The 27,967-nt window shown below is 38.8% G+C and overlaps 1 protein-coding gene across 3 annotated transcripts in view; it reads left to right on the forward strand.

Annotated features, from left to right (window-relative positions):
• TASP1 (taspase 1) overlaps positions 1-27,967 on the forward strand; it is a 303,312-nt gene that overhangs the window by 218,754 nt on the left and 56,591 nt on the right. For all 3 annotated transcript variants that reach the window (XR_004679429.1, XM_035005826.1, XM_035005827.1), the window contains one exon: positions 17,395-17,505. Coding sequence is in view for 2 of the 3 variants with exons in the window: in XM_035005826.1 (XP_034861717.1) it covers positions 17,395-17,505 (111 nt within the window). In the remaining variant the exon portion in view is untranslated. The remainder of the gene's footprint in view (positions 1-17,394; positions 17,506-27,967) is intronic.

Raw genomic sequence — 27,967 nt, forward strand, 5'->3', positions numbered from 1 at the left:
AATTCATGGCTCTCATTTTTGCCTGTTGGCCAGTCTTTAAGACACTTATGGTTTACTTCTGTAGTTTCTCTTTTTATTTTATTTATTAGACGTAGTAAAAGGTTATCCACAGCCCAAGGCTTCTAGGCATGTGTAGACTGTAAAAGTCTACAATTAAATCAAATAGGGCAGCTGAAATTCCACAACAAAGATGAAAAAAAGTTCTAGGGCTTTATTTAGTGAAGAATGACAAGCTGAAAAATAGATCCTGCTCAGCACCCTACAGTTAACAAATTAGAGTTCTGCTGAATTAGGACGCAAAGGGAATTCCAGAGATGAACAAGGCCATGATGGACCCACAAAGGGAAGGAAATTGGGGCAGTAGACCAGGAAAAGAATTTAACAGGAAACGGTAGACCTCGCTGTGCCCAGGATTCTCTGACAACTGTCCTCAGGGCCCTGCAGTGGATCTTACATAATAGTAAGGGGACATGTAAATAACCTGATTGAAATGACAGGTCTAGGTGTATGACTGCATATACACATTTCCAGTGTGGTACATGGGCCTCCTCATGGAGAGCAGTGACCCAAATGCTCTCCTTGGCAGAGCACCTGCCGTCAGTCCCCAGTGTAATTTCTTCTTGTCCCACTTCTATTCTAAGCAGTATCTGCTGCAGCATGTACTCAGTATGGCGGTGAGGGATGTGGTCCATTTGCCACCTCACTGGACCTTGGCAAGGGGGCTATCCAGGGAACTTGGGGATATCTCTGCACTCACTGAGAAACTCTCACCTGGACTACCATAGAAACATCCTCAGCAGTCTTCCTGCTTTTTCCCATGACAACTACCCTCAACCCAGTCTATTCTCCACATAGCAGCCTGTTCCAGTTCCTTCTCTATTGCTTTGATGGCCCTCCATTGTAATGAGGATAAAATGCAGACATTGTCTCATGACATCTCTGATGTGATTCCTGCTTGTTCCCTCAACTTCATCCTTGGTCATTCTCCTCCCTTGCTCATTATGCTGGCCTTTCTGGTCTTCTTTTTGTTTTTTGTTTTTGTTTTTGTTTTTACAAATTCTCAGGTTCTTTCACACTTCAGGACCTTGGCATGTGCTATTTCCTGTCTGGAATGTTTCCCTTTCCAATCTTCATCTGGTTCCTTTCTCCTCATCTTTTAGTCAAAATTAAAATGCCACCTGCTGTGAGATGCCTGTGAACAATGGGTCCTACCTGCCCCTATTAGTCTCCTTCTTAGTCCGCTGTTTGTTTCCATTGTGGAACTGTCACAATTATAAATAATGTGTGCATGTATTTTCTTGTTTGGCTATATCCCCCATCAGAATGTAACCTCCCTGTGAGCTAAGACCAAGTGTATCTTGTTTACCAATGTAATCCAGCACTCAGAACTGGGTTGAATACGTAATTAATAGGTAAATGAAGGAAAAGTAACACTGATATTCACACACTCTTACAGATGATCAGTCACCTTTTGTTGCCCCCCTTCCCTTTCAGTATAGCTTTTTTATTTTCCTTAACCCAATTTATATGTGTGACACTCCCAGCAGGAACAGAATGCCTTGCAACTCTCATTGTGGGAGCTCTGGGGGTCTAGCAGTTTCTTTCTTGACTTTTTGAAACAACTAAAAATATTACTGGAGCTCTGTTAGGAAATTAAGTCCTTGGTTAATGTGACCACTGTTATCACCTTGCTAAGCAGATCTTGGAGATGGTACTACTTTCTTTTTTTTTTTTTTTAAGATTTTATTTATTTGCGAAAGAGAGAATGAGAGACAAAGAGCATGAGAGGGAGGAGGGTCAGAGGGAGAAGCAGACTCCCTGCTGAGCAGGTAGCCTGATGCGGGACTCGATCCCGGGACTCCAGGATCATGACCTGAGCCGAAGGCAGTCGCCTAACCAACTGAGCCACCCAGGCGCCCATGGTACTACTTTCTTGATCACTGATTGCTCTCTCTTATAGCTTCATCTCATTCTTCCCTTTTGCCATAAGATCCCTTGGGTTGGTTTCTTCCTCTGCAAGTTGATCAGTTCTGGACCACTGGTTCCTTGACATTCCCCTCTCATCTTTTCAGTTTAGGCAGTTTGATTTGTTTGTTCTCATGTCGTTTTTCCCACTGTGAACATCTCCCTAGACATTCTTTATACTGTTGGCCCTTGGATCTCCAGACTCTCCTCCTGTCCTTTCTCTTCTTGGCTCCTCTCATTACTCCTTAAAAGACTCAGTTGTCTCTTTTCCCAGTGTTGCCTGTGCCTGGGACAGCATCCTTCCCCATGTCCAGTCAAGTAGCTTTTTAATCCTTCTCTAGGTCTAGATCATCTAGTAGATATTAAGTGCTCACCTTATTCTGAGCGCTCTGCTCTTCTGTATGACTTTTCTCAAAGTTCACCTTGTGTAAATAGTCAAGAGTTGTGACTACTCATTCTAGAGCTTTCTAGTAAGTATGCCCTTCTGAAGTCTTAAAACACCTAACACAAGGCCCATTAATGGGCTATCCATTCATTCATCTAATAGATACATTTTTTAAAGATTTTGTTTATTTGAGAGTGAGAGAGAGAGAGAGACAGAGTGAGAGAGAGTGCATGCAGGAGAGAGCACAAGAGCAGGGGGAGGGAGAAGCAGATTCCCCGCTGAGCAGGGAGCCCGATGCGGGGCTTGATCCCAGGATGCTGGGATCATGACCTGCCCTGAAGGCAGCCAATTAACTGACCGAGCCACCCAGGCTCCCCTCATCTAATAGGTATTTATTGATCACCTGTTAGGTGTCAGACACTATTCTAGCAGTGGCTGGTGAACAAGAGGCTCTGTATATGTATGTTCCATCTATACATACTGCTCTTACATTCTAGTGGGATATATGTACATATTTATAGTATGTGTATAAGTATTTGCATATATGAGTTTGTATATGTAAATATTTAATCTATATTATTAAATGCTGTTCACTAGCTTTTAGCTAAGTAAATTGTGTCTTACCAACAGGATTATAAATTTTTCAGAAACAAAAATTTTTTGTGTGTTTGCATACCTGCTTGGTAGAATGCTGTACAGAACATGTATTTAATGAGTCCAATGACTTCACTAAATATAGAATACATAAGAATTGCATTCAAGTGATATACAAAACTCCACATATTATTGTGTTGATACATTGTCTAATTGCAGTCTAGCCCTCTGTGTGATGACCCTCTGCATTAATGGGTGTCTGCACTGTTATGTGTTCAGGATATGTTAACTCACTATACATGGGTACAGGACAGATTCATTTAAAGTTCACAGTGTAAAAATGCAATGTTTCTAGAACTAGAGTTGTAAGCTCAAACACTGAGAAAATTGCATTTAAGCCTGGTGATGGGTATTAAAGAGGGCACGTTCTGCATGGAGCACTGGGTGTTATGCACAAACAATGAATCATGGAACACTATGTCAAAAACTAATGATGTAATGTATGGTGATTAACATAACAATAAAAAATTTTTAAAAAGAAAATTGCATTTATAATTACTTAACTATATGTGTCTCAATATGATAATAAATATAAAAAATATTGAAGCATCCAGAAACTTACAGGAATCTCAATATCAGCAATCACCATTTGCTAAGGAAAAACACTCCTATGTCTCTTCTGTCAGTACCTCACTTTAACACTTGTGGTCACCAAATGTGTGTTGGGGGGGTTTCCCACACCAGGCAATTCTCTGATTTTCTGATATCAATCAGTTTGGTGTCCTACAATTGAACTCACTTCTGATACTATCTACTTATAGATAGCATCACATCCCACAACTTAAGGGCTCAGGATTTCACAGGATTGCATTACCCTCCACCCCCAACTCCAGATGCCACTCACAAACCCAGGTTGTCATCTGTGCTATGGATATAAATTTGAGGTTAACATGACCCTCTTCTTAGGTTTAATTAATTTGCTGAAGTGGTTCACAGAACTCAGGAAAACAGTTTACTTATGAGGCTACTGGTTTTTCAAAAAAGGATATAACTGAGAACTATCAGATGGAAGATGCATAGGGCAAGGTGTGTAGGAAGGGGTTGGGAGCTGCTGTGCCTTCTCTGGGCTCACTGCTCTCCCTGTTGTCAACACAAAATGAACAAACCTTTTAGAATATCCTAAAGTAAGAAAGAGCATTTTATTCAAGCCCAAATTGGGACAGCTGCTTGGAAAGTGTTCCTAAGAATGAACAATTTTTACAGGGTTATATACTTTTTTACATCTTGTAAAAGCTCAAAAGATTATAGATGAGCATTTAGGTAGGAGTCATGAGTTTTATCATAAAGGAATGGAGGGAGTAGGAGAATTGATTATTTCAAGGATGCAGTGTTTTTCCTTTGGGTTACTCATTCACAAAGCAGATGCACAAGACATGTGTGACAGGCCATAAATCAAGCTTTTGGTTTGAACAAAGTTTATATACAGTAATGTTGACTTAGAAAGAAATCTCAAATGGCTTCTCTTGGCTATCAGGCCTGCTTTTTCTCTCATCACTGTATCCACTAACCTGGAAGCTCTCCAAGCCATATCTTTTTAGGTCTTTATTGAGGCTTCATCACATGGGCATGATTGTTTAAATTATAGGCCATTGATGATTAGTTCAAACTCTAACTCCTCCTTCTGCCCTGAGGTGAAAGGTGTGGGGCTGAAAGTTTCAACCCTCTGTAATCACTTGGTTGGTTCCCTTGGCAGCTAGCCCCCATCCTTAGGTTACCTAGGGGCTTTCCCAAGTTACCTCATTTACATAAACTCAGGTATAGTTGAAAGGGGCTTGTTATAAATAACCAAAGTTACCCATTTTATTTTTATTACTCCAAAGCTATTGCAAGAATCAGGACAAAACTAAATATTATAACAATAAATGTCCCTATGGCTCTCATATAGGAAATTACATGGGTTTTAGGAGCTGTGTACCAGGAACTATGGTCAAAGAACAAAATATATATTTCTTATTATATCACAACAATCACCATTTTTTCAGGCTTTCCAGACAGACTATATGAAGCCAATTTTGCCCCGCTACAATAGATTTATTTATTTACTTAAAAGCAAAATGCATGAGAGCACACAAAGTAGGTGCTGCATTAAACTGACTCTACGTTTGAATGAAAAGCATGATGGTAAGCCTCAATGTCATGTACTTCTGCACAATGAGCAGGATCCAGCCTTATCAAGTAAAAAGTGAAGAAAGTTTGTTCACAGGACAAAATGCCATATGTGCTGAAACAACTCGAGAAGGAAAAACTCATTGAGCAGAATGAACAGCTCAAAACAATGAACAGCAACAGATGGGTATATAGTCTTCCTAAATGTCTGATGTTCTTTGTGGGTCTTTGTGCAGTAAGTAATTGGTGGAGACAATCTGGTGAACTCCCAGATGCTTATCTGCATTATTTGATCACATAGATTTTGTTGACTAAGTCAAGATAAATACCAGCATAGCCCTGCTGAAGCAAATTACAATGCTCATTAACATTGGTCCCTTGGACATAAGATAGTTTGCAGGGATGGAATCTAGGATTCAATGAGAAATAACTGTCTATCCAGAAAACTTTGTTTTGTATTTCAAACACTTCGGATTGATTTGTTGACCTAAATATTTGGCAATTCAGCAGACAACTTGCTGTCCAACCTCTCTTAGAACTGAGGGGTCTAGTTTTGGTTTTGTCTTGTTTTGTGAGTAGGCTGAGCGTTGCTGAAAATGATTTTCTTGATTTGAGAATATTAACGGATGGTGACTACAGACTGTAGTTAATCAGATAAGATGGATCAGAAGAGAAAACTGACCATGAAGAAAAAAAAATTTGGTTTTTTTATACTAACATCTCAGAAGATATTCTAGAAAGATACTTATTTGATCCTTTTAAACTAGATAGAGGCATGCTTGCAGATTTTATTTTAGGGACGCCATGTCACATTTCTTTGTCTAAAAATTCACATGGCTCCACCATTTGGGGGTGTCAGGAATATAACTATCTCCATCTTCAGGCTTTCCTTGGAAAAATTTACCAGGACAACCTAAGTGTTAAGCAAAATCACAATTTTATTAAATTATGTTCGCATGAAAATTCCAGTGAGGATGAGAGGTAAAAGTATAAGCAAGTTTATTCTTAAGATCATATGGAAAGTTCACATGAAAGTAACAAAGAATATTGTGAAAATAATGAATAATGAGAGGAAACTGGCCCAGTCAGGTATACTAGAAAGCTATAATAATTAAAGCCATTTGGTATCTGTATGGGAATAGTTTCATCAATGGAACAGGATAATCTAGATATAGATGCAAATACATATGGGTATGTAATGTGTGATAAAAATGCATTTCAAATCAGTGGGTAAGAGATGAATTTTCCAACAAATTTATGTTGGACAATTTGCTGACCATTTAGGGAAAACAGTAATAAATCAATAAAAAATAAAGCAGGGTCTTCACTGTAGTCCTTATCCCTAAATTAATTCCGGATGGACTGAAGTTTTAAATGTAAAAACTGATATTATAAAAGCACAAATAGAAAAAAATGGACTGCTTATTTTCATAATTTTGGATTACAGAAAAACTTCCAGGACAGAAGCTGTAAAGGAAAGCAGTTGATAAATTTCACCACATGAGCATTAAAAACTTCTCTATTACAAAAAAAGTCATAGACAAAAATCAAAATATATATAACAAACTGAGGGAAAATATTTACAACACACATGACCAAATACTGCCTTAACGTGTAAAGAGTTTAGCAAATTAGTAAGGGGAAAGAAAAAACCCAAGGACCTGACAGAAAAATGGATAAAGGAAATTTTCGGTTTGGGATTATGTTCGACTAATGTGACAGAAACCCAGCTGTAGGGGCTTAACAAAATGAGGGCTTTTCTTTTCTCACATAAGAAGTCTGAAAGCAGTCCAAAGCTGGCACGGTGGCTGCACCGTGCATCAGAAGCCCAGACTCCGTTGGGTAATCTTTAGTGGGTGGCTGCTTTATTCTTCATGGCCACAAGATAGCTGTGCCACCTCCAGGCACTACATCTGAGGCAAACAGCAGCAGCTAAGACGCATCTGCTAGAAACTCTGCCGCTTGACCTGCCAGCTGCAAAATAAGTATGTATCAAGACACCAATATCTGAATTGCTGTTCTCTCACCTGCTTGGATTTTTCTCCTCAGATGTCACCATCAGGGAAGCTGTCCCTGACCATCCTAATTAAAATGCTCTCTCCCTCTCGACCCATGTTAGCACTGTGTCTCGCTTATGTTGCTTGATTTCCCTTTCTTGTGCCGATTATACTGTCTGCTGTCTTTCATAGCATAGATGACTTGGTATCTTAGTCCATTTGGGTTGCTAGAACAAAATACCACAGATTGGGTAGCTTATACACAACAGAAACTTATTTCCCACAGTTCTGGAGGCTGGAAATCCAAGATCAGGGTGCCAGCATGGTCAGGTGAGAGCCCTCTTCTGGATTGCAGACTTCTCATTATAACCTAATATGGCAGAAAGGGCAAGGGAGCTTTCTTGGGCTGCTTTTGTAAGGACACTAATCACTTCCCAAAGGCCCCATCTTCTAACACCATCACATTGGGCATTTTTCAATGTATGAATTTGGAAGGGTACAAACATTCAGACCATAGCAGTTGGGGACACAGATTTTACCTTAATCACTGCATATCCAGGGCCCTATACAGTGCTTGACACAGAGTTGATTCTTAAATTTTTTATAAAAGTGAATCTGTATGAAATACGAAATATTTGTTGAATGAATGTTATACTTCTCAAATTCATGGCTTTATTCTAGTATTAATAAGCAATTATGAATTTATACCACCACACCCTACCCCCACTGGGAACAGCTTGCCCAGTCTGGACCCCTGTCTTCTGCCACTGTCACCATTTTGGCCTCTTCTGCCTTGTGACACCCCTGGAGATGGAAGTTAGATGGTAACTAACTGTGGGGCAAAGGTGTTCTCTGTATTCCCCAGCAGCAGCTTGGGGTAACCTGTTAGAGTCTGAGGGTAGAGAATCCTCTTCTTACTTGTTAAAGTTAACATGGAATGTGCCAGGACCAGGGCTGGAAAACCGGACCATTTGTTTTCCCCTCCAGTGAATCTTCCAGTTGCCTGTAGGCCATTCCCACTTTCTTTCTGTCAGGGATTCACATTTCTCATCCTGTCATTGCTGTGTAAGGGTGATTTGGTGGAATTCTGGATACCTCCACTAGCAGATAGAATGCTGGGCTGGAATATTCAGGAAAAGAAGATACCTACTGATCCTTCTTGAACTGCTTTATGATTTTTTTATGAAGTATAGTTGACATATAACATTATATTAGTTTTGAGTGTACAACATACTGATTTGATTATATATATTACAAAATGATGACTACAATAAGTCTAGTTAATATCTGTCACCATATATAGTTAGATTTTTTTTTTTCTTTTAAGGCCTACTCTTGGCAACTTACAAATATACAATACAATATTGTTAACTGTAGTCACCATGTTGCACATTATATTTCCATGATTTATTTATTTTATAACTGCCAGTATGATTTTAGAAATGTACTGTCTTTTCTCCTTAGCTGAATTGTTCTCTTGAGAACAGAGACCCTGTATTAAACTTTAAAAAAAAAAAAAAATCTCTTGTCATTTCTAGAGCAGTATTAGGTGGCTGTATTCTGTGATTGGTTAAACCAAGAAACAGAAGCTTTAATGGACTCAATTTGGTTTCTTACTTGTAATATTTATGGCAGAATCAATAAATTTATCTACAGACTGTCTCTCTGATATATTTAGGTTCTGATTATAGTTTGGAATTTTCTGTTCTGAAACAAGTTAACTTTTTCTATCTTTCAAATTACGGTAGTAAGGGATTTCAAAAGGGCTATTGGCCACACTCAACTCTTCTCTTTAAAGAGTTAGGGGTTCCTGGGTGGCTCAGTTGGTTAAGCGTCTGCCTTCAGCTCAGGTTATGATCCTAGGGCTCCCTGCTCAGTGGGGAGTCTGCTTCTCCCTCTGCCCCACACCCCCGCTTGTGCTCTCTCTCCATCCCTCTCAAATAAAATCTTTTTTAAAAAGAGTTAAATTAGAGTCTTTAAAACTATGTTTAAAAATTACCAGAAAACCTCGTATGATGATGATATCCATGAGTTGTGGTAGAGGTGGAACAGGGGTAGTCCTTAGGGTTTGTAGTGAAAGGATCAGGGTCATCGATTAGTGTCCTGATCCCCACTTCCTCTTTGTTTTTCTGAGAGCCTGTCATTTACCTCCCTGTGCATCAGCTTCTTTCTTTTTTAATTTGGTTTCTTATCTGTCAGATGAATATAGTAATAATCATTACATTAGGATTTTTGTGGGAGCAGGAAATGATAGAATGCAGTTAACATACATCTAATAGGATGATGGTGGCAATCTTGTAGACTTCTTTTCAAACGCAAAATGTAGTGGCACTTCGTTAATGGAGCTAGTACTTCTGAACATTGTGATTGGCTCCTCTCATTATGTTATATAGTCTTCATGTCATTCTGCTAATACTTCACATCCAGGAAAGATTAACCAACTCAAGTGCATCTTTAGGAAAAAGGTCCTTGGTCTTCTAAGAAGTATAAACTATTATCCTACTTTTGTGTTTAAAGAATATTTATAATAATCTCTCTTGTTCTTTTGGAGTTAGAGGTATGTGTTTGCAGTAGGGAACATTCATTATTCCTCAGCCCTCCATTTTCTTGTTCATCTGACCTTCAAACCATCTTTGTCTCTCTCTATTTCTTTTTCTCAATATGTGTAATTCCTCCAAGAGAAAATGACATTCAAGTGATTTGGTGTATAGACTTTAAAAAGAAAGCAATGTGCAGAAATGTATTTGAAAGACAGAGGTTCTTTGTTAAATATAATGAGAAGGTGGACCCCTAGCAGCTGCCTTCTGGCTACAGAATCACTCTCTTGATAGGTTCTCACATGTCAAAGAGGAAGCATTGTACCAGGTTTTGCAAAAGGAGCTTTCATGTTTTGTCTTGCTGGCATCAGGTAATGGCTGGTTGCCACTGTGGGTAGACATGAATCTCTAAAAATACTCCAGCCTATTAGAACTGGTAGAGATATCAGAGATTGTTAGTCCAGTCTCCCAATTTTTCAGATGAAAGAAGAAAGCAAGGTTCAGAGCGGTAAAGTGGCTTGTCTAAGTTCAAGTAGACCACACCAAATATGAGATTTGACTTCCTGGTTCTGTAGCCCAGTGTTCTCTTCATTTGTGTTTCCTGGATCTCTGTATTGTCTGTACATCCATGACTCCACTCCACTGGCCTCTTGGTCACAATTGACTGTTCTAGGCTTAATCCCTAACTGGAGCCAGGATAGTCAAGTTTTTGAATTTTCTTAAATCCAATTGATGCTCCCTGAGAATGTTAAAACCGAAAAAGAGGAAAGTTGTCAGGAATATAGTTCTGGAACTATTGATGGGAATTACTGTCCATAGAGAGCTGTTTCCTACTGCTACTGAAACCCATCACATCCCTACCATTGGATTTTATGAGCCAGCAAATCCTCCTTTTTATTGAAGATCATGCTAATTAAGATTCTGGTACTAGCAATCAAAAGAATATGGATTAATATTCTCATTGAATTCTCTACTTTAATACAGTGATTTTCCTTTCAAATTTCTTCAAATTCGTCATCCTTAAAAATCATGGAACAAATTTAGTAAGTAGGTGTCTCATTTGTTTACAGTATGGATTTACAATTTAAATGAATATTCAGATTAGATACATTTGATCACAGTAACTATTTCTCTTACCATCTGTAATTAATAATTTCATTCCATAACAGTTTTAGACTTGGATATTTAAGCAATCTGTTAGGGACTTTTTATTAGGGTGAATGAAGCTTAATTTTTATTATTTATTTATTAATCTTCTTTAGATATTTTATGCAACTTCTTGCACATATATTAATGGAACTTTGGATTGTCTTATTTTATTAATTTTTACCCCCGATTCCCTGTATGGGTATGAAAAGCACCTAACACAGTGCCTAAAATGTCACTCCATGTTAATTTTTCTTTTCTTACTGGGAATAATAAGAAATAGTGTTTCCTTATATACAGAGACTGTTCAACATTTTAACTTGGAAAATTGATATCCTATCACCACCACTGAATGTCAGTTGAACACTGGTTCTGGCTGTTGTGGAGGGTTAACCAAGTAGGTACAGTAATAGATCTTGTTCAGCCTGACAATTTTTGAGAACCAGCAAAATGCTGAAGTGTCTTCCTACCATCATTGTTACTACCACCAAATGTTTAAATAGCTCTTCAGAGGTTGTAGAGTTCATATGTATAATTCAGTCCTTATAACAACCAGAAAGATGTCTTTTAATATCCATGATTTATAATTTAAGAAACCGAAGCATGGATTACAAAAAAAATGTCTTTCTTAAGAATACATAGTTGCTACCCTCAGACTCAAAACAAGGCCTTCTGTCTGAGTCAGTATTTTTTTTTTTAAACATCACAGTGATAATATGAAATCTGAGTACTTTCCATGAAAAACTTGAAATCTTCAAACATACTCTAATCATTGTTTCATTAAATTATTGAATGAATGCATACTGAGAGGGGGAAGTCCAGCTGTAGCTTCGATGGTGCCCTGGGGGCCCCATCTCCTTTCACTGCATTAACATCCTGTCTTGCTATCTTCAATGCCACACTGCAGTGGTGTAAGTGGGAGTGTGTGTGTGTGTGTGTGTGTGTGTGTGTGTGTAGGAGGTTGGGGATAGGAGAAGGCGGTGAATAAGTGGAAGCATTAGTCACTAAAGGTGCTTTAAAGGTGAGATGATACCCTCACCCCAGAGAGGTGTGTCTGTATAAAAGGCACTGAGGATAGATTCAGTTCATGGGGAGAAAAGGATTCAGGAAGAATAGTTCACAAATGGGCCCAGGGGGAAATCTTGGAGAAATGGGATACAAGAAGTCCAATTTAGCTAAAGCATTTGGTGTGTAAAAATAAATAGGGAGATAAGATTGGGAAGAGAGAGGAGGACTATACCAGGCTAAGGCATTTGGACATTGTTCTGTGGGCACCTGGGAGTCATTGGAAGTTTTTGAATGGTTTAATGATGTAATCATAGCTGGGGTGCATACTTCTTATTAGAGTTTCACATGTTCCCATATTCATTCTGTGAACAGCCCTTTTGGTTCTACTTGCAGAGTATATCCCAGACCCAGCTTCTACTGACAGACTCCACTGCCAGCAGGCTCACCTCAGCCACTGTTATCTGTCAGTTGGGCTGCCACGACACCTTTTTTAGTGACTTGTTGCTTCCATGCTTGCCCTGCCAATCCATTTCATACTACAGAGCAACCTTTTGCACGTGCAAACAAGAACTGTTGTTGTCCTGGTTAAAGATTAAATCATCTTTTCATCACACTTGGAGTAAAATCTAACCTCCTTGCTGTACCCACAAGGCCTTTTGTAACCCTGTGTGACCTGGCCCTGCCTCTCTTTGAATTTATGTTCTGCCCTCTCTTCCCTCTCCCTCACTCAGCTCTTACCACTCTAGTCTCCTTGTATTTCCTGAACATCCAGGTTCCTTCTCACCTTAACGTCTCTGCATTTGCTTGTTCATCTGCCTGGAATGTTCTTCCCTCAGGTCTTCACATGGTTAGCTCCTTAACAAAAGGGGCTTTTTCTGACCCTTGATGTGAAGTAGCCCCTGCTCAAGTCACACCTTCTATCATTTACCAGGATTCATTTTCTTCACAGTGCTTATCAATAACTGGATGAATTTCTTTATTGACTTGTAAATTTACTTGTCCCCTAACCTGTTCAACTAGATGTGAGCAAGGACTTCTTTTTTTTTCATTGCTATATCCCCAGTGCCTAGAAGAGTCCTGGCACATAGTACATATTAATTAATTAATTTAGAGATTTGGATGACTGGAGCATGGAGCCTACTACACTGTTTTCAGTACAATGAGAGTACATTGAGGGTCTTGTCAGTGGAAATGAAGGGGCAGAAACTAGCACAAGTACAGTCATAGGGAGAACTGTTGGAATTTAACATGGTTTCATGTGTTGAGTCATTGAAGAGGGAAGAGATAGAGAGTTTTGAGCTTGGATGAGCTATTAGGAACCTAGGAGAAATTCCTGGATTTGGTAGGGAAAGGAACTGTTCTAGAGGTATCAAGAGTTTGAGTGCTGGTGGGGTGGAGGTTTCTAACAGCAGCTGGAATGTGAGCTTATCCGAAGTTTCCCATTCCCTGACAGGCATTGCTGCAAAGCAAACAAGGACTATGGGCTCAGAGAATCATAAGGGAAAACCACATACTCTGCTCAACTCTCTGAACCTTAGGTTCTTCATCTGTAACGTGAAAACACCTCATGGCACAGTAGTGTTGGGGAGGAAAATTTTCCTCTATCCTTCAAAGATTCTTCCACCTGGTTTAAAGATTAAATTGACATGAGACTGATTTACAGGAGAAAGTCAAATTTAATTTCATACATACAGGAACTCCTTATACATGAGAGGTTCAAAGGCAAAAAGGTACAATGAGTTATTTATGTCATGCTGAGCTAAGGAATGGGATAGGGGCCTGGGGCTTCAAAGGGGAGGAGGGCAATTCATAGGCAATAAGAACAGATGTTTGGTAATTAGATATTTGCCTTGCCATACAGATGGGTTACTCAGATAAAATTTATTCCTGGTGATAACTCTAATTCTAGGAAAGACCCCAATTTAGATTCTTCTAGGTAGTTAAGGGTGAGGCAAAAGTTTCTCTTGAGCCCACAGGGTCTCGATTGCCTTCAGCTCAAAATAGTCCACATGCCAAAATGACACATTTTGGGGAGATTTTCTCTGACCCCCTTCAGTGGTTCTGAAAATCAAACTGTAGAACATGAAAGCGTGGAACCAAGCCCCGATGCAGGGTAGTTTCTCAATGACTGAATTTCCTGTCTCCTTACCCCTTCTTTAAGAGGCTGAGGATTAAAAAATTTAGTCCAGTTCCACAGTTTAAATTTGTGTTGTTTTTCTTTGCAAGGCAAAACAAGTAAGTGGTTTAAAAAGACAATACCCCCAGACTTAAAACGAAAATGAATGATTCCCTGTTCCAATCCAGTCCCCTCTCCCCCAGCTTCCTCTCCCCTGAGGCTACTACTTTTAACTCTCATAGCTATTTCATTTAGAAGTTATATCTGTAATTCAACATAACACATTTGTACTACTATTCCTTCAGTTTTCAATTTTAGATATTGTTTATATATCGAATGGAGATATCTTCATATTCATACCAGGAAAGGGCAAGATTTAATTCCCCTATATTTCCAACCCCAAACCTACACATATTACATGTACCATTCCTCCTCTTAATGTATTATGTCCCCCTCCCTTTTTTTTTTTAGTTCATCAGTATTGTGAGTTTATATTTTTGGCTCCAGCTATTGACATCTGCACTACATAGTGTACTGTGGTTCTATTTCCTTTCTTACACAAATTATTATTTTTTTTCTGCAGTTAATACTTGCCTCATTATTGTTTAGGTTTCTTTTTTTTTTTTTTATACCAGTCACTCTTGATTGTCAAACTTCCCTCAAAATCTGAAACATTTCCTCTTAATAATTTCAAACCCAACATATATTCTGTAAGTTTGATTTATTTTCCCTTTGGAAATATCTTTCCAGCCTCCTCTGGCTTCCTGTTTCAATTTGGACTGTCCACTTTCTAAGCCTGCTGCATAGCTGCATGCCATCTTGGAATCTTTTTCTGTTCTCTTGTTTTGGATCCCCTGTTTCCAGATCTCATTTTTTTTTCTCATTATGTGCCCTATTCCTTCACTTTGCCAAGGCACGTTCATCCTACAGCTTTCTGAGAAGGTACCTGGGAGGTAAATTCTTTGAGACTTTGTAGAGCTTTATTCTGTTTTCACACTTGACTGACATTTTGGCCTAGTATAGAATTCTAGGTTGGAAATAATTTTCCTTTAGCATTTTGAAGAAGGTGCCTTCTAATCTTCTACTTACCAGTGTTACGTTGAGAATTTTGATGCTGTTATGATACCCTTGCTTTCCGTGTGACTTTTTTCCCCCTACTTGAGAGTTTTTAGACTTTTCTCTTTTTCTTCAATATTTTGATATTTCAGTGATGTACCTCCATGGCACTTTTTTTTTTTTCATGAGTTGTTCTGGGAGGTTGATGAGCCTTTTTAGTCCAAGCACTTACCTTTCAATTCTTGGAAATGTTTTTGAATTCTTTCTTTGAAATTTCATTTCCTCTATGCTCTTTTTCTGAAACTCCTAGTATTCAGATATTGGACCTTCTGGCCGGTTCTTCTGATTTCTCTCTCTTTTTTTCTTTTCTTTTCTTTTGCTCAATGCATTTGCCTAAGTTCTCTCTGTGTTGCTTTTTAGTTTTGGTCTCTGTCTTTTCTAGAGGCCTAACTGAAACCACTAGTGATCCTAGGTAGTCTATACTTTTTAACAGTTAAATACCAAAAAGCTGAACTGTGAAAACCTTCTGAATGAGTCATACTTGTCATCTGGAAGCTCTTACCGTAAGGCAAAATTTTTAGGGTCTCTCAGATAGGTCTTTATTCCTGAGCTGGTTGTGTGGCTGGAAGGGAGTTATCCAGTCTTTTGTTTGGAGGATATCAGCCTGACTTCTTGTATCCTGGGAGCCTCTGGGTAAAGGAGTTGGTTATTTCACTGTTTAGCATTAAGACTTCCACTTCCACATTCTATATTCACTGTGGAGCCTCTCTCCTGCCCTATGCTGAGTCTGATGCCCCCAAGACTCAAGTCCCTCTGGTTCATCCTCTCTAAAGAGTAAATATCCTGGCATCTCCTGGGTTAGGAAGAAGTAACTTCCTCTCTATGCAGGAATCTGGGGCTTTAGATCAGGGGTTGGCAAACTATTTCTGAAAGGACCAGAAAGTAAAGATTTTAGACTTTTTGGGCTACATCATGGTCTCTATCACATATTCTTCTCCTTCTCGTCCTTTTTTTTTTTTTAAGATTTTATTTAGTTACTTGACAGAGAGAGACACAGAGAGAGAGAGAGGGAACACAGGCAGGGGGTGTGGGAGAGGGAGAAGCAGGCTTCCTGATGTGGGACTTGATCCCAGGACCCTGGGATCATGACCTGAGCCGAAGGCAGACACTGATAAGGGTGTCTTATCAGACTGAGCCACCAAGGTGTCCCTCGTTCCTTTTTCTTTTTTTTAAATAACCCTTTAAATTGTAAAATAAACACACATCTCTTGTAGACAGTACCAAAACAGGTTGTAGACCAGATAAGTCATAGCTTACTGACACCTGGTGTAGAGGGTCCTTTTGGACACTCTAAACCAGCCATCTTCATTTCAGCCCCACCCCATATCCCTGCCTTCAGAGAAACTGGAGGCTTCCAATTTCCAATTCTTTTTGGGTTTCATGACAAAACTGGGTGATTTCTTATAGGTGACCTCCCCAATTTCAACCCTGTCCCACCATGAAAGCTTAGATTTCAGCTTCTGTGGTCCCACTAGGTGAGCCAACTAATGTCCATCTTCTTTTCATTTTCTAAAAGGTCAGTTTTTTTCTCGTTTGCCTTTCTCTCTGTCCTCATTGGGCCATGCCTTTGGAAGGAGTGGAGATAAATATATGTGTTTAATCAACTAAGTTTAACCAGAAGCTTCCCCAAATCCAATTTGGTTGGTTTTTATTTTTATTACTTTCTTTGATAGTGCTTGGGTTAATTTGCATTTGTTCTCCACGTGCTTACTTGCTATGCCAGATGTTTGAAGAAGATGTCCTTGGGGAGGAAAAATGAGGGGTTTTAAAATGTAGTGTTCTTGAAATGCTCACAATGGTTCAGTGTGTGAGATCCCAAAGAGGCCTGGTTGTTTCTAACCACCAGACTCTTATAATAGAAATACAGTTTCACCCTTATTTGTGTAAACCATCAGGATCATTTTTAAATGTTTGTAATAAAGTTTGTGGCTTATTGTTTAAAATTGAATTTAAGGTAGTAAATCAAAGCTTTTGGTGGCATGCCCCTGACAGCAGGGAGAGCCTGGTAAGTGATCCCTAAGAGCTGATCAAAGAGACTTGCTGAGCATTTTTTCCTGTATTTGTGTTTTGGTCCTTTAATCTGGTAGTGTTTCCAATTCCATTCTGAATACTGTAATGCACACTCCACCCCCACTCAAGTCTTTTTGGCAGCATCTGGGATTGTCTTTGCCAAATGGCCCCTCTTTGGGCATAGGCCTGTGTTTGCCATCAGGCCTATACAAGGCATGAACAATGGTGGTTGTCAGAAAATGGGCATCTTTCAAGATTTATTCATACCACATTTTTGTTCTTATAATCAAATGAAAATTGAAAATGAAAAAGGGAAAATTCACTGAAAAATGACCATTTGCCTTTCCTGCCTAGGTTCACCTTTCCTGGCCAGTGAAGATGGTGTGCTTGGAGGAGTGATTGTTCTCCGAACTTGCAGGTGTTCTGCAGAGTCTGACTCCTCCCAAGATAAGCAGACACTTCTAGGTAAGCTGGACATATACCTTAGGTGTGTGTCTTTCTCTTTCATTTTTTTCAAGACACGGAAAGATTTATGTCCATAAGTTAATAATGTTAAGCTGTGGGAAGGCCAGAATGCTTTATTGATATCTACACATGTCTATTCTACTGATCTTTTTGCATAAGTAAACATGTAAAAGTTGAATATTCATTTTTAAGTGTATGCTTAAAGCATATTTTTCAAATGGGCTTAGAACCTAGGACCTTTACTAAAGCCCCAATATTAAGAACATTGGACCATGTATTTGTTCCCTGCCTAGTTCCACAAAGCATGGAGATAACCCATAACAACATACACAGTAACAAACATAGAAAGAAGCTTCTTCCTGTTTCCCCTCCCAAAACAGAATCAGAACCATGTGAAGAGCTACTGGCCTCGGAGTCTGTTCTGGCTCCATCGCTTATTAGCTATGACGCCTTTGTGCATCAGTCTTACTGTTCTGTGCCACTTCCTCTTTTGTAAAATAAGGACATCTGCCCTGCCCTCATAAAGCTGTGGTGAAGAAAGGTCAAGTGAGTGTTTTGCAGATTTGCAGATGTCCATCCAGATGTGCGGTTTTGTGTCTAGCCAAGTGTACCACTGGGGTTAAAAACCAGCCAGTCCTCCACAAACCTGTGGGACTCCCTCTGCCCACAGGGATGCCTTTTTCTAATCCATTTATCCAGAGGGCACATTTTTAAAAAATCTGCATAAAGGTACTGCATAAGCTAGGAGGGGGCCTTATGTGTTATTTTTTAATTGACTTTTTAAATAATTATATACACATTCAGGAAAGTACACAAATTATAATTGCAGCTGCTTGATAAATCATTATAAACTGAACCCACTCATGCAAGCAGATAAAAAGTAGAACTTTACCACAACCCCCAAAACCCCTGGTAACCCACCCCCATTCTTTACCCCTCCAAAGTGAACCACTATGCTGACTTCTAACACCATGATTAGTTTCGCTGGGGTTTATATTTTATATAAATGGAATCACAGAGTATGTACTACATGTATCTGATGTGCATGTTACATGTGGCAGTAGTTTGTTATTTTCATTGCTGTGTGGTATTCCATTATACAGATATACCACTTTGTATTTATCCATTCTTCCCTAAGTTTTTTTTTTTTTTTTTAATATAACTGTTGTAGATCATCCACAGGAACTGTGGTAGTTCAACCCTTTCTATAAATTTTCTTACAGAAGGTGTGGGTGGTGCCTGATCTATATTGTATGATTGTTGTGAATTGGTGTAGTACAAGTGAGTCTGTAAATTAGAAAAGCAAGCCTTTCTTATGAGGGTACAAAAGTATTTTTTCTACAGAAGCTGAAAGAGCTTTCATAAAGTTTTCCCCCTAATTCCTCAAAGGGGAAAAAAAATGCACTTTGGATTCTGACTACTAACCTCATATATATATATTTTTTTCCTTTTCTCTTTCCACCTAGTATACTTGGTACCCAGGTTGCTCCCAGGAAATGTAGTTTTAAATGGCTCTCTTTTATTAAACCAAGGCAAATTAGCCATTTGCTTTTTTGGTATCTTAATCATTGTTGAATCCTTTGAAGAAATCTTCCATGGTTAGATAGAAGGGAGTTTGTAGGAGGATGTACCTGGGCCTTCCATTAAAACTCAGAATAACCCTTAGTACTGGGGGCCGGACGGGGGTAGTTACTAAAACTGCTTCATAGACTGTTCCTAGGTTGGAGTATCAGTTCTTTACTGAGCCTGGATTCTTGCCCATTAGAGTTAATCCTGAAAATTATAAGGTTTTTTGGTTGTCGTTTTATTTTTGGTGGTGTAGTATAGAAATGCATATTTAAGGATAAATCATAGCATTTTTGCTCATCTTAGTTTTTATCACCAAGGTAGTAATTTGTAAACTAATTCCTACTCTCTGTTTCAAAAAGAAGAATGAAATGTAAAGTGTGAATTTCTAAAATAAGTAAAATCTTGTCATTTGTTAAACCTAACTAGAGGAATTAATGTTTGTGAAGTTTATCTTCTAAAACCTGGTGAACATAGGCTAGTATCAACTTATAGATGATACCAACCACATGAATTTTTACATTTGTTCAAAAGAGTAATGTATGTATAGAAGGATAGGAAAGGAGATGTGAAAGTCACCATGGTCACCTCAGTCCCAGAGCCACCAGTCTCTGGTTCTGGTTATTCTTGTTGGAAACACCTGTACTCTATAGAATATGTTCATGCTTCTATTTCTTGATTGGTCAGTAGTTTGTGGCTCCTTTTTGGGGAAAAAAAAATTAAGAATGTAGTTCACATCACTTTCCGCTCCCTTTTCCTCCTGACTTTGTTAGACTTTTACTCTAACTTGAAATCATAAATTTTAATTTTATTGCAACTGTAACATACTATTTCTTAATTTATTTCTTGATTCCTCAACTTTATACAGTCTCTCAACCATACCTCACGCCTTTGACTATGTAAGTTCAGGAAAGTTCATGTGTTCTTTCTTCTTTCTTTTTTACTCCCAACCCTCACCTCAATCTCTAGCAATGCTGCGATGGTTATTAACATCCACATTCTGTCCTATAGCTAACTTGTCTTCTACACTTTGATTAGAGGTTCTGAACAGTGATAGTTAGTAACCAGCATTGGCAGTACCAAGACTGTATAAATATTACTCACTGCAGATCCCAGTAGTGGAAGATTGGACTCATAAGTGTCTGTCATAAACCTCTGCCTGTAAAAGGAGAATATTTCAAACATCAAGGTCAAGTGGATTCTCCCATGCTATACCCTATCAGTTGCTCCAAAGCAGGCCACAACTTAATTTGCTTTATGTTTGGACCATGACTTCTTATATTGCCTTATAAAACCCTCATGAGAGTTTAACTTCATAAACTCATGGCTCTGTAATGCTTAGTAATATCTAGTAACCAGGAGAGCTCAGAAGTCTTTCTTCTGTACCATCCAAATAAAACAATTCCCAAAATGAAAAAAAAAAAAAAAAAAACCCAAGAACTGGATTACTATATATTGGTCAATCATTTTCCCCCCCAAAGAATAGTATAATTAAAACAGTCTCTAACTTAAGCTTTTTCTGTGTCCACTCTCTTTTCTGAAAATCATAAGTAGTGTTTCCATAACACCACAAGAGCAGTTTCAATCAAACCCCATTGTCACTTGGTGGAGTTTCCAGAAACCCATTACTGAACCTCTCCTCTTGACAAATATATCAATTACAAGAGCCCCAGTGGGGCCACTTCAAGGGTGGGATGACTCAAGTACAGGACACTTTCAAGGTTTGTCCTCTGTTTACTGATTCATGAGTAGAATTGGTAAATCTCAGGTATGAAGGAATATTCAAAATCCTCTTGTGTGACCCTGTTACATGTGCTTTATCCATAAATTATTTGCAAGAGATGGAGCTTAATTCCTCTCCCTGAGACTCTCTTACAAGGCATAAGAATATGGCAGTGTGATAGTGTGTGACTTCTGAGGCTAGATCAAAAAAGGCATTGTGACATCCTTCTTGCTTTCTCACTCTCAGAAAGACCAACTGCCATGTATAGACAGGCAACACTGTGGAGAGGTCCACATGGCAAAGAACTCTGACCTCCTTCCAAAAGCCAGCAAGACACTGGGGCTTCTTGCTAATAGCCTCAGCTCTGAATGAACTTTCAGATGACTGCAGCAGCCTTGCACAGATTTCTTGACTGAATCTCATGAGGGAGTGTGTAAGTGAGCGAGAATCACCTAACAAAGCCACTCCTGAATTCCTAACCCACAGAAATTGAGATAGTAAATGTTTGTTGTTTTAAACCACTACATTTTGGGGTAATTTTTGCCAAAATAGATGACTAACAAACCTTCTAAATCCTCTCACTGCCAAATGAGCCTCTAGTTTGTCTAAAGAGCTACAGTAACAAATCAAGGTGCTCTCTTGCATCTTTAGGCAGCTGAGACTATCAGATTGCATCAGTGGATCTTGGTTTTCTTCTTTGGGATCCTCTGAGACAAATGGGATCAGTGTCCTCCTACTTTATAGTCCCTGGTCACTCTTTTCTAGACTATCTTGTTAGCTGCTCTGACTCTATTCCTATCCCACCTCCATACAGTTACCAGACTTTTCTCTCGCTGTTCCAGAGAACCTAACCATGGGCTCAGAAATGGGCAGTCAGGAGAGAAGCAGGCTGCCCTGAAGCAGAAAGGGCAAAAATGAGAACCTGATCTAATAATGGTGGCTTAGAGAGACCAATCCCAGGCTCAGAGGGATAGTGGTCAAAAGAAGGGCCACATAAGTATATGTAATTAGTTTATTATATGTCTAAGCTAAATGTTGAATAACTTTGTGTGTTAAAGTAAAGTCAAAACCTGTGTCTCTTACTATCACTCCCTGCTTTCAATTTTTCTGTGAGGATGCATCCATACTCCTGCCTCTGCTGGTCATTTCCCTAGAAGACAGATGGGAACTACTTAACTTGATGGGAAAGTCCTCCCCTGATCTAACCCCGGAACATGCTTTCATTGTCATTTCCAATTAGTCCTTTCCCTCTACACAGCCTCAGCGCCCCCAGTTCTGGGCACTCCAGATTGCTTGGTCTTCCAGAGGGTCCTGTTTTTTCCCCAATAACTTTCACATGCTTTTACCTGTGCTTGGAATGCCTTGGGCCAGTTACATTCCTTCTTTAAAGACCCAGGACAGATAAGAATTTTCTTAGAATCCTTTGGAAACCTTTTTCCCCAGGTAATTTGTTCCTTCCTTGTGCTTTTTTTTTTTTTTTTTGCAACATACAATTGGCATCCCTTGTAACACTCGCCATGACGTGTTAGAGTGTCTATCCCTCCCTCTAGGCCAGCACCTCTTAAGTTTTTTTTCTGAGCCCACTTATTTGAAAGGAATAGATCACAGATCTCTGAGCCCCAGTGATTCACATGGAGGATCCAGGGATTTAAAATATCTTTCCAAGTGCTAGAAGATTCCACTACCTCTGAGAATCACACCACCAGATTGTGAACCATTTGAGGGCAAGGACTGTGTCATATCCAATCTTGTACCCACCCTCCATAGTAGGCTCCACTGATTATTAAATAAACGAATTAAGTGTCAAATAGAATTTCCTTATTGATTTTTTAGCAGAAATTTTAAATTGACACTCTTCCAGAAAAATGAAATGTCACATAAAGTATCCTTACATGCTCTAAAAACAATCCAAAACAGTATGGCTCGGAAATGTTGGATAATGACAAGTGTCTGGGAACAAGAAGATTTGGAGACAGTCAAAAATGGATCACAGAAGATAACCTCTGCAAACAGCCTTGTAAAGAGGACAGTTTGGATGTAAATGTGTTTGCAACACCCATCCCTCCACCTCCCACTCCCCAGATCATGAGATGCTGGCAAAGCCCAGCCTACAAATCGCTGCTTTAACACAAAGCAAATGCTTCTTCCTGGAGTGAAACAGCTGAAAAGAATTAATTTTCTCTGCTTTTAGAGAAAAAAAAAACAAAACCCAATATATATTTTACCTGCTAAAGTACAATTACATGTGCTTTCCAGGCCTGTACAGAAGAGCTTTATTGAGGCTGCTGTATACAGTATGGCTAATAATTGTGTAAACAGAGGCACATCAAGCCTTCCAGTGGGAAAAAAATGAGTCTTTTTCTGTTTTAAACTTGTGATTTGACACAAGTAATTAGAATAGATACAAATACATGGCATAAATAGCCAATCTCACTATATGGGTGCATTTCTCTCCTTATAGCTTGCCCTCACTGTACTGGTGGGAGCCTGACAGACTTTGTGAAGTTCAGGGGTCCCTCCCTTAGAACGGTTACTAGGAAGCAGTGAATATGGGGATCAATGAGAAACAGACTCCATATATTTAAGGAAAATCTTAAGCAATTCAGGATAGGAGGCATAGGGGCTCCTAGGGGCAAAAAGACTGTGTGTTTGGCCAGTGACCTCTGTGCCACTGTTGGGAGTCCTTCATCCTAAATAGATTTGAGGCACTCAGTTCAGCCAGAGCCTGATCATCTGATGAACACATATGGTAACTGTTACTCCCCCATTAAGCTAGCCTCACCTTACGCAGAGAATAACTCCAGGTTCCTTACTATCCAGGAATATGTTCGTTATGCTGATAATTAAGTGTTGTACATGATATTGCTTCTAATTGTCCAGCTACCCCTTCTTTCCCTGTTTTTCATCTTAACTATGGAATGTTTCATATATTTTTAAAGGAATGTAATAAATTTGTAAGTTATAAAGGATAATAATAAAATGAACACCTGCGGACCTGCCACCCCGCTTACGAAATTGTCCATTACCCGTCTCTTTGAAGCCCCCGTGTGGGCCTGACTTTATATAAACAGTAGGATAAATGGTATGTCATATGATTTCTTCTGTGAGAATCTTTGCAGTTTCTTACGTAATTACTTGAAAGAATAATGAATCCTTCCATCATTTTAGACTTAGCTCTCTCAAATTAAATAGTTTTTCACTTGCCAATTAGAACTTAAATGTGGCATTCCCTCCCCTCCTTTGCAGAACAGGCAAAGTTCTTTATCAAGTACTCTTTTTGTCACTGTTACCAAAACATGCTATGGTTTAAAAATAAAAAATGTTAGATTGAGTTGATGCTTCCTGGAACATTAAAAAGATAAAAGGTCATTTTACTGTAAGTTAAAATTCCAAACCGCCTTTTGGTTTTACTGGCATTAAAAATTTGGCGAGCACACATAAACACATGCACTTCAAAGGAGCTTCATTCTGGGGGCCCCAGCAGTATCACTGATTTCCATTTCATGGCACATGCCACCATGAGCACTTATGACTAGGCATTCTGTTGGGCTTACATGATCATAAAAATAAGTCTCAGAGAGAAGGCAAATTAGCTATTAGGCTGGTAGTGGGAAAAGAGGTACTGATGGATGCTTATCTGATGTTAATAACTTGTCTTAGAAATATAACTAAAACTTTGTTCTATAAGAGGGTCCAGTGTCATGGTTGGAAGCTTTTTTCTTTTTCTTTTTTAAATTTTAAGTTCCAGTTAGTTAGCATACACTGTAATATTAGTTTCAGGTGTACAATTTAGTGATTCAACACTTCCATATAACACCTAGGGAAGTGGGTAGAAGCTTATTTCTTTAGTGCCCCAGCAATGCTTTGGAATTGATACATCTTCACTGTAGTCTTAGGATAGAGGGTGACATTTTGGTTCTTATTTAAGGATAAGATGGAAGGATGCAAATTAAGTAGTTATTCATAAATGCAAAGTAAATAGGCAGACATATTTAAACTTTTCAGCAACAGAGCTGCATTGATTTATTGAGGTAGTGCTCTGAGATTTATATTTTTTAGAATTGTCATTTTTAAAATAAAAAGTTGTTGATTACATATAGCTATAATCTGCTTTGTTTGCTTTATAAAAACTTTTTTCCCCTTAAATATCACTAATGTACTTTTTAAAAATTAGAAATGGATGTTTATCTGAATTTTTTTTTCTCCATCATAAGAAGTGTAGTACTAGCTGTAATCTAACCATGTAGTACTTTTTTTTTTTGGCCACAAAATTTTCCATTTGATATAAAGAATACAAAGATTTATGAATAGAATTCTAGTGATTATGTAATTCTTATTACTGTGGTTCTCCTAAAACTCTCAGAAAAATATTTTGACAAATTTTATAGTCAGTTTTCATCTGCTCAAATGGTAATAGAGATCACTCTAACATGAAATAAATCCTAAATATTTGTTGAATGAATGAAATCATGTTTCAATAAAACTTGTTTCACTGAATGCTTTTCTGTTCAGCAGAGAACTTCCATGTTGCAGCCAGTGGCCCTTATTTCCAGTTTCTAATACAATAAAATGATAAAAGGGGTGCCTGGGTGGGTCAGTCGGTTAAGTGTCCGACTCTTGATTTCGGCTCAGATCATGATCTCGGGGTCGTGGGATCGAGCCTTGAGTTGGGCTCTGCCAGCGGGGAGTCTGCTTGAGATTCTCTCTCTCCCTCTCCCTGTTCCCCTCCCCCCGCTCATGCTCTTTCTCTCTCAATAAATAAATCTAAAAATAAATAAATAAAATGATTTAAAAAAGGAAACGAATCAAATTGTCCTTTGAGGCTTATATTACTATTTGACTGACATTCTTCTCTTCCTTTTCAGTCAGCATCCTTTAGTCTTGAACAAATCAGAGTGAGCCTTGGAAAGAGAAAATAGTTATTTTCTTGGCTTAGTATAAACGGGGCTCTATAGAACTTCAATCCCATCCCTCCTAAAGCAGTTCAGTGGTGAAAGTTTTTCAGAGAGGTGAGCCAACTCAGAGCTACTTAATGGCAGACAAGATATGAATCATAAAGATTCCATGTCAGGACAGTAAAGTATCCCTGTATGAACCCCATTCTGGGTTATAAGGAACCTAACAACCAGGAGGGAAAATCTACAGAGATAAGAGGAGGCTCTTCTGTTTACAGTTCCTCATTCTTCCCATTTTAAAAATGAGCTTATCTTTATTAAGATGTAACTTAAAGCATTGTGCAAAATGTCTGAGGATAAGCCATTCCACCTAAGTCTAAGGAGCAGCAGCTGACTTGGCAACTGTCCGGTCCAAGACGGTTCTGATTTTAAAGTTCTGTTTTCCTTGCAAGAAGTCTGGGATGTGAAGCCAGGCAGAGGGGTTTTAAATGGGTACGGGAGCCAGTGCAGCTGGGGGTTGTTAACAACAATTAGAGAACTTGGAGAACAACAATTTTTTTTTTTTTTTTTTAAGGGGTGGCTGAGAACTTCTCTCTGGCTAGAAAAGAGAATCCATTTGGTAGAGAAAACTTGCTTGCAACCCTAGTAAAGAAATTTTGTTTGCTTAAACAGAATGACCTGTGAATCGTTTTGAAAGAGAAAGAGGTATCCTGGGGAGGGGGGGGGGGCTTTTGGCAGGGGGGGGGGCTTGTAGCTCTAATATTAACTAGTGAAGGTGGTAATTTAAGTGTCACTAGGAGTCAAAGCCTTGCATAGGGGCTAAAGGCTGTCTCATATAGTGGAAGGACATTAAAACTAAAGTAGAACCACTCTTGTGCATTATACTTGTGCGTGTATTTATTTATTCCAATGCATTAAATGCAGCTTTCCAGAAAAGCTAGCCTCTAAGATTATGTGCAAATCCATTTCGGATGTGCCTGTAATAGCATTAACCTGTAATCCTTTTTTTAAAAAAGATTTTTATTATTTATTTATTTGAGAGAGAGTGAGAGACAGCAGGGAGAGGAGTAGAGGGAGAGGGACAAGCAGACTCTGTGCTGAGTGCAGAGCCCGATGTGGGGCTTGATTTTACAAACCTGAGATCGTGACCTGAGCCGAAAGCAAGAGTCGGATGTTCAACTGACTGAGTCACCCAGGAGCCCCTAACATGTCATTCTTGAAGAGCACAGGCACAGCACATCCCACCTAACCCATTCTCTGGCACTGGAACAGGATCTGTACTGTTGGCCTTTTTTCACATCACGCTTATGTGATATGATGTACTGTCAAGTCACTTGGTAAAGAAGAAGCTTGCCAAATCCCTGTGACCATCTTTTACATGTTAATCTATTTTAGCCTGGCTTTGGGTATTCTTAAAGTTTTCTGATGAAGGTCTTTTCATGGCCTGGTCATTTTCAGTAGCCTCACAATGGCTTTTTCTTTTTCTTTCTTTCTTTCTTTTCTTTTCTTTCTTTCTTTCTTTCTTTCTTTCTTTCTTTCTTTCTTTCTTTCTTTCTTTCTTTCTTTCTTTCTTCTTTCTCTTTCTTTCTCTTTCTCTCTTTCTCTTTCTCTTTCTCTTTCTCTCTTTCTTTCTTTCATATTTATTTATTTATTTATTTGAGAGAGAGTGTGTGTGTGTGATTGGAGGGAGGGGCAGAGGGAGAGAGAATCTTGAGCATACTCCCTGCTGAGCACAGAGCCCGACTCACGGCTCAATCCCAGGACCCTGGGATCATAACCTGAGCAGAAACCAAGAGTTGCGTGCTCAACTGATGGAGCCACTCAGGTGCCCCTTGGGCTTTGGCTTTCTAAAAAACAGTAGGCTTTTCAAATTAGTAATTGAGATGTAAACAGTAATCAGCCACTGGCAAAGAAACAGGGCACTTTCCCACACTCAGATATGTCATTCCAGGCCATTCATTTATCCTATATGTTGCTTCAGTTCATGAATCTCTACATGGAATAATTATACATGGAAAAGTCCCAGTACTATGATATAACATCTGCCCAGTTAGCTGTATTATTAGAATCATTTCTTAATACTCTTCCCATAAATTTCCATTTTAGGTGTATTAAACAATTTCAAATTTAGTCCCTAAAAATCAAGAAACAAATTATAGACTTCTAGATATTACTCATGGTAAGAAATGCTATTCATATTATTTTTTGCCTCTATGTAACTGTATTTAAACTAATTTTGTACTACCCTTTACCAGGTTTTAATTATAAATTAGGACTT

The sequence above is a fragment of the Mirounga leonina genome, unplaced genomic scaffold (assembly GCF_011800145.1).
Source record: "Mirounga leonina isolate KUSES-001 unplaced genomic scaffold, KU_Mleo_1.0 Mir_150, whole genome shotgun sequence".
In the NCBI taxonomy this organism is placed as follows: Eukaryota; Metazoa; Chordata; class Mammalia; order Carnivora; family Phocidae; genus Mirounga; species Mirounga leonina.